The following is an 11,603-nucleotide window of genomic DNA, read 5'->3' on the forward strand; positions in this document are numbered from 1 at the left end:
GTCGTAATTGGGGTTTCTCTTTTCAATGTCATTATCATGAAAACTGGAAAAAAAATTCCAAAATTATGATCGCCTGTGACAGTCTTTCACAGAAAGACCCAAGGAAGGCAAAAACGTAACTCAAGCCTACCCTGCCTCTACCAAACAAGGAAAAGAGTAGAATCACTCACACCTTGGTAAAAAAAAAGGAGGAAAAAAAATAGTTTTACAACTGGCACAACAAATGTATGTGCCTGCAGCATCTAACTATAGGGTAGAGTCCAAAATTCCCATTAGTTCTCCATACATCCTTCTTGCCGGATGGTTGAGAAGATTAAAGTGAGCTATTACAAATCTTCTCCAAAGTTCCTGTGGAGGAGAATCATGGGGGGGAGATGTAACCCAATTATTAAAGGCTCCTCATTTATATTTTAAAGATTGCTACCAAGACTTAAAATTCTCTAGTAACACCAGAACATTTACAGATCAGAATTTTAACACAACTAATTGACAAATCTGCTGAAAGCATTCTGGTCACAGGAACCTAAGCGATGGGCAAAGAAACAATACATCCTTTAAAAGAAGCGGATATAAACCTGACTAACCAACCGAATAAAGGTGACAGAGAAAGATGAAAATAAATACAAATAAAGCAAATTAGAATATCAGCAGGGGTTTGCCTGTCAAATCACACAGTCAAAAATAAAATATGCATTTGTTGGGAGTAATTCAGAACAAAACACTGCATTCAGCAATCTTAATGTTTCTCCTTTACATCATCTCAGTGAGAAAAAAATATGAACACAAAGTCCCATTTTGATTGGCTTCATCATTTTTTACTTCTGCCTGGAGAAAACAGAAGTTCTTTGTGATTCTTGTGGGACAGGGCGGGCTGTTCCAACCAGTTAATGTTCTCTATCAAACATCAAACTGCTATCCGGTTCAGTCCTTCCAAATGAATTGTCTCTTCAGTCCTTCCTCTCTCCCTCTTTTATTGCCATACATTTCAGTGACAGACTGAAAAGGAACTTTTGGGAGAAAAATTCCACAGATATTTTACAAAGACACTGTCATTTATCACAGAGGAAGCAGTGGTAAACACTTCTTACATACAAAAACAAGCCTGCAAAAGACCAGAGTCTAATTCCTGCGGGTTGGATGTTTTAAATGATGAAAACACATATTACTTAGTTCTTAATGTTTTTTTCAAAACTCTTCAGAGTTCCTCAGTGGTAGACTTTGCAGCTCTTGAAAATTACTAGTTAATGGTTTGTACATTTCCATGTAAAAAAAACCAAACAAACAAAAAACTGAGTAGCTGAGGTGGAAGGAGCAAATGAATAATTGAAGGATAAAGGTATAGTGTAATGGTGGACACAAACATACACAACAATATTCAAAGCCGTGATACTGTGTGTGTGTGTGTGTGTGTGTGTGTGGTGTGTGTGTGTGTGTGTGTGTGTGTGTGTGTGTGTGTGTGGTGGTGTGTGGTGTGTGTAGGAAGGGGGGGCAAGATCATGCTCCTGAGTCCACGTGTGAGCAAAACAGAGTGACTTGTAGAAGAAGAGGGAGGGACAGGTTAGGAATAAATCTGGACGAGGATGTAGTGATAGAGCAAGGGAGAAGACAAAGAGGCTAGCTCCACAGTCCTGCGTAGTTGCCGTGCAAGCCAGAACAGAGTGGTCCACCCGCTACAAACAGCTTGGTGCCAGAGTCGTCATAGCAGTGGGTGTACACCGCGTTGGGGAAGGAATGAATGTCCGAGAAGTAACTTCTCCACGTCTCATCGTGATTCTGAAAGTTAGGAGAGCAGGAGAGGGACGTTATGGATGAGAAGAAAAGAAAAGTTCTGAAAATGCAACAATGACGACAATGCTATTAACATTCGTGTCAGGCCAACTACAGTTTAGCACTTTCAAAAAAGGAGTAGTTTATTAAAGACAAACCATTGTTTCCTTGTCGCCCTCAAAGAGGCAAGAGTAACCCCACTATTTAAAAAACACTCAACTCTTCTGAAGTTAACAACTACAGACCCGTCTCCCTTTTTCTATCCAAAAATCTTGAGTGCCATTTATAATCAACTCTACTTATTTATCTCCACCAGAACAACCTTTTTTAATCCCTACCAGCCTGGCTTCAAGACTAGCCACTCAATAGAAACTGCCCTCCTTGGTGTCACTGAGCAGCTTCACATCGCTAGAACAACCTCTCTCTCTTTCCTTCCAGGGAAAGGCTCTCCTACCCAGGACCTGAACATAACAATTGTCAACTCTGTGGTAGTCACCACCCAGACTGCTAGAAATCTGGGTATGACACTTGACGACCAACTCTCCTCCACTGCCAACATTGCTGCAACTAACCGATCATGTAGATACATGCTGCAACATCAGAAGGATGAAACTAACGCAGACGCCGTTGTGGTTCAGGCTCTAGTCATCTCACATCTAGACCACTGCAACTCCCTCCTGGCTGGCCTGCCTGTGTGTGCCATCTGGCCCCTGTAGCTCATTCAGAATGCAGAAGCTGAACCTCCCAAGGTTCACTACACTGTTCCTCCACCCCCTTCACAGGTTACCAATAGTTGCCCGGATCCACTTCAAGACACTAGCAGTTGCATACAGGGCCACGAACGGATCAGCCCCAGCTTACATCCAGGACACGGTCAAACCCTACACCCCAACCCATCCACTTCGCTCTGCATTAGCCAACCTGCTTGCTGTCCCCTCACAGCGTGGGACAACTAATCACTCAACAAAATCCTGACTGTTTGCTGTCCTGGCTCCTAAATGGTGGAATGAGCTCCCTATTGACATTAGGACAGCCAAAAGCCTACGTATCTTCCAACGAAGGCTAAAAACACAAAAGAAACACAACAGAATTATATTTATTTTTTTCTATTTTCTTTTCTTAAAGCTGCACTTTCTTATGGCTTTCTTCTTTCGTCTTAAGTTAATGTACTTGCACTTACTCCTTGTTGTCTGGAGTTTGGGGTTGAAAGCACTTAATTGGAAGTCGCTTTGGATAAAAGCATCAGCTAAATGACATGTAATGTAATGTAATGTAACAAATAGGCAAAACAATTTTACCAGCCAGCCTTTCCCTGTAGAGAGTTTGAGGATGCCATCTCCTGGGCACTTTCGATACCCTCCAGCTGGATTCAAAGGGTTCTCCAAGAATCTCTGGGCCCGGATGTCGTAGAAGAGAAGGGAACCTTGGCCGGTGCCCACTGTAACAATGTGCTCGTAGAAACTCACTGAACGGATCCCTGCGCACACAAAGATGTCTTGAATGCAAAGCTACTCAAAAGTAAACCAGTATTTAATACTGAAAAATCTTCATGAAGTAGCGGATGGAGATCAGCTGCTCTCTGCTTGTGCCACTAGCTTAAATTAGAAGTTTACAGATCACCTACCGCTTCCTCTCTCTCTGGAATTGACAGACTTGATGCTGTGTGTAGGCTGCCGTGGATCCAGAAAGGAAACATGGGCCTGAGAACCCACCGCATACACTGACCAGTCCTGTCCATATGCCAAACACACATTCTCTTTGCAGTGAGGCAGCTTGGTGGAGAGTATCTAGAGGGAAATGCCATAGAATGTTAAATTGTTGTAAATGTTAAAAATTAAATAAGAACAGTCCTTTCTTCTTCGTATGGTTTGAACATATAAGTATGCACAGCTATTGAGTTTCACAGCTATCCAGCACAACTCCACTGTGAAGCTCCATTAAATAACAAAACTGTAAGAAATGATAAGAAGACTAGATGGATATTTACTATTTTGGTGGAAAACTGATCATATAAAACCAAAACTGGCATTGTAAAAAAAAGAAATGTTAATAGAAAATTGAATGTATCCCCCTCGTATAAAGAAGACAGAGAAAATGCATCACATGCTAAATTAGTCAAACTACGTATTGTCATTTACCTTGCACAAGTTGTGCTCAGCTTTCCAGAGGTGGAAATAGCCATCCAAAGACACAGCACCCAGCTCCTTGAAAGGGTAAAACAAAATGGGAAGACTGACGTAAATAACAGAAGCACAAGCGTGTGGAGGCCGAACCCAGCAACAACTGGTACTGCTAACCAGTTCTTTGCGAGCATTTTGGAAATTATCCTCAACCTCAATGGTTTAAGTATCAAATACATTTCCCCTGTAGACTTGACCACTGTGGTCACCCTGAATGCTGGATACAATTGATTTCTCTGATGACCCATTTTCATAGCATAAAGAAGTGCACCAAAATATCCACTTCTATAGCATAACTCACACCTCTGCTCTCCCTCTGCATGCTCAGTATATTTCAAAACACTCCTTTCTTCATGGCATAAATTATGGGTAAATACACAGCTTCCATTTGTTGCTAGCACAGTGAGGTGTTTCAAGTATCGTTTAGCCAGATTTTTATTAAGACGAGGTAGGCAACTTAATGTTAAAACAAAGCTCAACCCACTATTAGGGTGGTAACCTACAACAGCAAATTATTTATATGACAGAGCAATACAATGGTTTACCCCAATCTGACAACAGTCAATCATTAATGCACATTGAGCTTTATGTCATTTATGATGGTATATATGTCAGTTCCTGGGCTAAAGCATCTCTTTCTGAGATCCTATGTTTTTCTAAAAACTGGACTGACTGACATTGTTCATTGACAGCACAATCATGCGGTTTCCCAAAATTTGCGTCAGGATGAACCTTACTTTATGGTTGTTGTTGAAGGCCAGTGCACGGACTTTACAGTTGTATGGGTTGGTGTACTCTTTTGGGATGTCCTTGAGGGCACGGTGGGAGATGTGGGCGTATGAAGGTACTGCCTCCTCATTCTGACTGCGTTCCGCCTGGCTCATTACTTCCTCTGTCACCTCCCACAGACCCATGGAGCCATCTCTGGACCCTAGGAATTTCAACACATAAGACATATCTTGATTACTGCCTTGCAGGGATGCTAATTTAGAGGTTTTTTTCCGGACCCATAGCAGACCCTTGTTAATTGTTTACTGACAAGCAGGCAACAGAGTCTGAGTTCACCCGTCAGGGAGGCTTGAACATACTTTCCGCGTTCGTTGGACAGCTGCGGTCTTGTACCGGTTGTGCAGCCAGAACGTTGGCCGTTCTAGCAGCTGGATTAAACACGATTAAAATGCTGACAACTAACTGGTGTAAAGTGTGACTGTATTTCACCGTAGAGGATTCCAACATCGGGACGTATACAGTCTGCTGCTGCCTTTGTTGGAAAAACAATACAGTTCACTGCAAACTAGTAAGCCTTGTGATGCATTCAAAATTATTGTATAATACCCTATTCCCCTACAAGTATCGGTTGAAGCACCGTTTTAAAAGTATTGTTTTAGCACCAGTATCGGAAAAAAAACAGGATACCCAACCCTACTGATTACTGAGTTGCGCAGGCATGTAATGCTCACTGCCTAATGCTCACACATCAGTATTCATTCATACAACTTAGCTCATATAGACAACTCACCAGAAACTGCCATATTGTCACTGATCCATGCTATGGAGAAGATCCAGTCATTGTGACCTTCCTGAAAAACACGTCAAATATGTAAAAGCAAAAAACTACTACTTCTACACAACCAAATGTGCTTTGGGTTGAATTGCTAAACATCTATTGCTAATCAGTGGCTGGGAAATATTAACAAAATATGTATATCATGATAATAAAATTGCAGCATTTTGGGCCCCTCTTGTGGAAGGTATGCCAATCAGGGAATTTATCACTCATGTTTTGTACATTTACATCTTGTTGTGAATAGTGTTGAACAAGTGGAACAATTGACATTCTGTCACAGAAGTTATTTGGATTCATCCTCTGGGGATCATAAAATTCTTGGCAATCATTTCAATAGTTGTGGTGATATTTTTATTTATATCTCTAGAGCCCCTCTGCTGGTTAGGCTTAAAACCACCTGGAGTGGTAACCAACATACTAACCAACATCGGACAATATACAATAAGCAAGTTCAACAATATTGATCGAGTAGCCAAAACTGCCACCTCTAACACAGCAAACCCTCCATGGATAAGCCATGAATACTAGACTCAAATATTGTGGCTGGTACACAGACAGTTCAATATAGTTTGCAAGAATCATAATAGAATGAATTGCAGCAAGCTGAGAGTGGACCGGCAACCATAAGCCATGACCAGATGTCAGTAAACCCAAACAGATCCAAACCACTTACATCTCCCACACAAACAGGGTCCAGTGTGGGCAGCTGGTAGATGGCCAGGCTGTTGGGGTTGTCTCCTCCGGTGGCTAGCAGTGTTCTGGAGGGGTTGAGTTCAATAGCGTGGATCCCACAACCCTGCTGGTCCAGCCGGGCACGAGAGCCTGCTATGGGGTGGTAATGCCGCCCCGCCACCACTGCACCCGCCACCCCAGAGCCTCCACCATGACACTCCCTGTCCTTCAGCATGGGAATGCGTGTTATCTGCCCCGTCAGGACATCAGCTACAAAAAGCTGCAGGTTACGGAAAAATCACATGATTACTATTAGTCTGCAATGCATTTATTACCCAAACAATAAACAGCAACTCTGCATGTGAAAACTGTGGAAACCTATTGGAGGATGGGATTTTTACTTTTTAAGGACTATTATGCAGGTGAGTAAAAAAATGACATCTCACCGTGTTGCACTTGGTCCCGCACACCACCTGCCTGTGGTTGAGCCACTGTGAAGCAAACACCTTGTTGAGTCGCCCCAGGGAGAACTCCCTCTCCTTGAGGATGCCAGGGAGCCTGCCAGCTGCAAAACCCTGAAGGCTCCGCTGGAGCCGCAACTCGTGCTGCTGTTGAGGTCTGAACTCCCGGCCCCGGAGAGCACATACCACCGAGCGCCGACTGCACCACCACTGCTGGGCGTGACGTGATGAACAAGAAACACGGCTACGCTTGTGTGGTGCTTGACACCAGCCCAGCTGAGGAAAGAGATTACATTTATAGATTTTTTGTGGGGGAAAAACATGGATTTTAACAAGTCCTACATGTTTCAGAGACTATCAATAATAATAATAAATTTTAAAAGTGCAATATCACACAAGAGTGCTGTTGTACTGAATATCCACTTGAGTGGGACTGGAGCAAAGCAACACAAACATTTTTGCTTGCTACTTTGTGTAAGCTATGTCTATACGTTACGGCAGGTTTCTGTACATTTCCATTCATTTTACAACCAATGACACAAGAGACAGTCACTTCAGTGGCATGTGTGATTCTAACTGCTGATCAGACAGTCGTTATGTTGCTTAATAGTTTAATGGCTTCCAGACTGTGTTCATCTTGCACTTCTTAACAAACTGAATGTCAATGTTTATATTATTTAAATATTTTAAATGGAATCTGGTGAGTTTGGCGATAGCATTTTGGGGCTGTTTCTGGTTAAACAATCTTACTCTTCAACAAAAAGGTCTATCTCTTTAGGGATCCTTTCCATAATATAGTCAGACACTTATAATAACAATCTGAGCCTTTAAGTTGCCAAAACAGCACTTTTGGTAGACAGAAATTGAGTGTGCGCATTTGCCCTATAGTATTTACATTGCATTCTGGTTCGCTGCTGCCGGTTACAGCGTTCCCTGCTCAATACTGGACCAATTTCAAAGATTTGGTCCTGTTAGTCACTTAGACACCAATGCCTGGGAAAATAGGGTCCAGGTTGAAAAATACCAAAATAACCCTTTAAATTAATTTTCTAAAAATATGATTGAATTGCATAAGATCTTTCTCATCTTTCCTTATCCCCATTAATCACAAACTGCGTGTGCTGAGCCATACCCATCGCCATAAGGACTGTGGACACAAAGGCACTGAATTTGCTGAAGTAGGCCAATATTATTGGCAGTCTACAATGGAGGTTCAGACTATAACTATTGTTAGTCAGTAGACCTACTGATTCCTTGATCACTGGTCAAGAACACAACAAAATATCACAGACAAACACAAACATGTTTAGGGAAAATCACATCGGCTACACCAGTCGCACTTTGTCTGACCATCCATTTAAACTTTACGACACTTAGTGGCTTGTTGCCAAGACATTTAAGGGCATCTAAAAAAATTAAACTTTGTCTGTGCAATTAAAGCTCACCTGCTCACACTTCAGAATTACAAGCTTTAGTCACAGCACAGATGTTAAAAAATGATATTCCACTTAATTGTGTATGTTTATCATGTTACTCTGGTTGTAAATAGATATTGAAGTAAACAAACAAAAGCTAATCCACTGTTATTGTAAAAGAATTTTAATTTGCCAAAATGGTGAAATCATAGTAATTTGTGATCAAATGATGACAACATTGGATATAAAGCTTTTCATTTATTTTAAAGCTGCTTGAATACTGCTGAGTTCCCGAACGTTTGGAAACATTCAGTGGTTCATAAATAACATTCCACTCTGACAGAGACAAAAACCAGTTGATAAATATTGTTTTGTCAGGCATCTCGTACTTACAAGTAATATTAAAAAGCTGATATATTTTTTGTTCTAAATCTTTTGATCGCTCACACAGAAAGTATCAGAAGCAACTTATACAGCACAACTACAATTACCGCCTTGCGATTGTATGCCTCCATCAACCACTCAAGTTGCAGTTTACATTCATGTCTGTCCACACTCATGATATACTAGTGAGGACTTTGAAGGAGTCTAATAAAAAAGGTACTAAGTGTACTAAGTGTGCTGTTTGGTAAAACATGGATGCATCACACACACACATCTTCAACCCAGCAGCACAAAGTTCTAAACAAATACCAGTTTCAAGGTTAGTGTCACAAATTCAGTTTCCAACCAAATGTCTCCCCTTCTGTTCCTCACCTATGACACTGCATAAAGGCCCGAAAAGGCTCTTTTCAGAACATTATCAGTTTGTTCCTGCATAAAGGAATAGTTGGTGCCCCGTAAGAGGTTTCTGCCAGCGCCAAGGGAAAATCACCAGCGCCAAAATGATACGAAATAATAATAACAAGAGACATCAAAACAATCTCCAAATGTGTTTAAGAGCAATTTACCAAACAACCCTTGAACAAGCAGAATATAAACTTGAATATGAGCTAATAATATACATTGTGTTTATCAAATTGTTCCAAATAATAAAAATGTAGTACTTTACTGTACGTGGTCAGATCATGCTTACTGTTCTGAGTCAGGAAAACCCCTGATTATAATATCAAATTGAGTATCAAATGGCATCACTTCATCATTTTAGCCTATAACACATTTCTGTGAAATGTCATAATAAGTGTAAGAATTCTTAAATTTGACTATCGCCAGCGCAGAGGCATACTAAAATGATGAATTTTACCGATTATTATTATTGTCTAACTCTGCCGTAATTATTCATACCCTTTATAAGTTGTTTACCATCTTGGACCAGAGGAAAACAATACAAAAGTATTTATATTCCCTGGACCTCAAAAGGAATATGAGGTGCTATTGTTTTGTGCTAATGTGAGTGGTCAATAGACTGCAAAAAAGATCTGTTATATATGTGGTTTAATTCTACTGTGGAATTACGGTGGCCCTACATGCCCTGGCCTATACCAATGCCTTGGCATTGTTGACATACAATGCAGTAAAGGCAGGTCGTACATTATCTAATGCAAAGCTAGTAATACTGCCAACAAATTCCTGGTTTAAGTCTAAGCATAATTTATGGTGTTAAAAACTGGGCTCAGGACTGATTCTATAGGGAAGAGGTTTGTGCTGATGATGCGGTCCATCCCATAATAACGGAGAGGCCGATCTACGGTTGGTCTGTATGTAAGTTAGCTAAGCCACCTAACAGTTAGCTAACGTTTCCGCTAACGTTAGCTAAAGAGCTACAACTAGAATGCTATGACTTAGCTATATTAAAAACTAAGACAAATTCAGTTTTCAGTGAGGATTTACACTGTTCTGAGTGCTGAATACAGGGTGACAAGTGATGGCCCCAACCGAACAAGGAACTGGCAATGTTATACATCTACAAAAAGGTCATTTCATTGTGATTACAATTAGCTAAATAATAGCCCTAATAAGAGGAGGTAGCTAGCTATTTGGCTAACGTAAAAATAGCTGCCGTTGGATAACGCCATGCTAACATAAGTGGGTACTGACGTTCAAATAGAAACACACTGTATTATTGTTTAAACAAGACAACATTGTGATGGTTTGGTGCATGTTATATCCAAATAAGCTAATACATTGTATTAGTTAATTAGTTAAAATGTCATCAATACTCTGCCTCGCTTAGCTTTATCAGCTAAACCTGGCTAGCCCAGTGCTAACGTTAGTTAGCATGCTAACATAACTGACTAGCCTAAACAAGCTAGCTAGCTAATATGGATGCGCACCGGTTTCCGCCTACCTGTTGTTGGTCTTTGGGCTCTCCTGCCTTCCTTTTCCTGCTAACTGTTTTTCTCGCCATAATCTGATACACACAGTTCCCTCACCCACATGGAGGGTAAAAGTGACGCTGGACACTGGATCATATAATAGAATATGCTATTTTGTTCCTTGGCCCTCGCTGGCAGCGTCCGACGACGAGCAAGGGCGATCACATACGGGAGAGGTTGGTAACTCGCGGGTTATTGCCGCGGACTCACTATCATTACCTTGTCCCCTAGGATCCCAACTAATCCTACACTCTGGCCTTCGTTAACTAACTAGCTGCCAGAGAGTAGCTACACATACTCCTTTTTCCTGACCATTCGCGTCAGCAACGGCGAAAGCATTGAGCAGCGCGCAGCCGCACACAAATTAAACATCAACAAAAACAAGGTCGTACGTGAACACGAGCGTCATGCGTGCTCGTTCACGCCAACTGCGTGAGATCAGATGATCAGATTTTCTCTTCGGTTAAAGAACATAATATTTTGTCTCCGTGGGTTGTGTTCGGTCTATAATTTAGGATATTATAAATTCTCAGGAGAGATGGCTTCCTGGATTATATGAAGGTGGCTAATTTTTGCATGAGCACAAAGAAATCACATGATCGGGCACTATATAGGAGCTGAACTCCGATCTGTTAACAGACTTTATACATGGTTTTGTAATCTTCTGTTTATTGGCCCTGGTGAGCTCAGGCAGACCAAATATTTCCTGCTGACTACGCCACACAGTTAGATGTTTCTAGTTGCCACTGACAATACCTGGGTGGACATTCATCTCTATTGTTGCTGTAAACGGCCCAGAAAGAATTAAAACGCATTTGCAGCAGAAGAGAAAACTAGCTATACTTCCTCACCAGTTTTGTTTTAACACAACTTATTTGTTGGGACCTTACTTGATAAAATAGCCAATTTCACATTAAGCCCAGAAATCAACAGCAATCAATTGTCTCACCACTGAAAAGATGTGCACATTTAATCAAGAGGATTTTTCAAATAATTCAAAAGGAAATTGAACATTTTGCAAATCCCATTTCAGGAGCTTGTGAAAGACCATTCAACTCAGCCACCAATTAAGATAGTTAAATGTTCATTAGATTCATTTGCATCCCTTACTGAAATATGCTGTAATTTAGAGGTGGATCTGAACCTAATTGCATTTAATCTCCACACGACTAGGATATCAAAATGAGAGGCATTGTTAGAGGATGTCCAGAACCTGCAATATTGCA

The 11,603-nt window shown here is 41.1% G+C and overlaps 1 protein-coding gene and 1 long non-coding RNA gene across 2 annotated transcripts; one reads left to right on the forward strand and one right to left on the reverse strand.

Moving 5' to 3' along the window:
• The first annotated feature begins 1,228 nt into the window (after positions 1 to 1,228).
• On the forward strand, positions 1,229 to 1,593 carry LOC116688244 (uncharacterized). The gene is made up of 2 exons (XR_004331741.1): positions 1,229 to 1,393; positions 1,484 to 1,593. It is a non-coding gene; the product is annotated as an uncharacterized LOC116688244 (long non-coding RNA).
• On the reverse strand, positions 1,485 to 10,755 carry dcaf12 (DDB1 and CUL4 associated factor 12). The gene is made up of 9 exons (XM_032514117.1): positions 10,350 to 10,755; positions 6,633 to 6,923; positions 6,188 to 6,466; positions 5,467 to 5,527; positions 4,685 to 4,878; positions 3,906 to 3,971; positions 3,392 to 3,554; positions 3,066 to 3,244; positions 1,485 to 1,773 (listed from the first exon to the last, which is right to left on the reverse strand). Exons 1-9 carry the CDS (start codon positions 10,407 to 10,409, stop codon positions 1,615 to 1,617), a joined length of 1,452 nt encoding a protein of 483 aa, XP_032370008.1. The 5' UTR covers positions 10,410 to 10,755; the 3' UTR covers positions 1,485 to 1,614.
• Between the last annotated feature and the right edge of the window lie 848 nt (positions 10,756 to 11,603).

This window comes from Etheostoma spectabile, chromosome 4, assembly GCF_008692095.1.
Source record: "Etheostoma spectabile isolate EspeVRDwgs_2016 chromosome 4, UIUC_Espe_1.0, whole genome shotgun sequence".
NCBI classification, from domain to species: domain Eukaryota; kingdom Metazoa; phylum Chordata; class Actinopteri; order Perciformes; family Percidae; genus Etheostoma; species Etheostoma spectabile.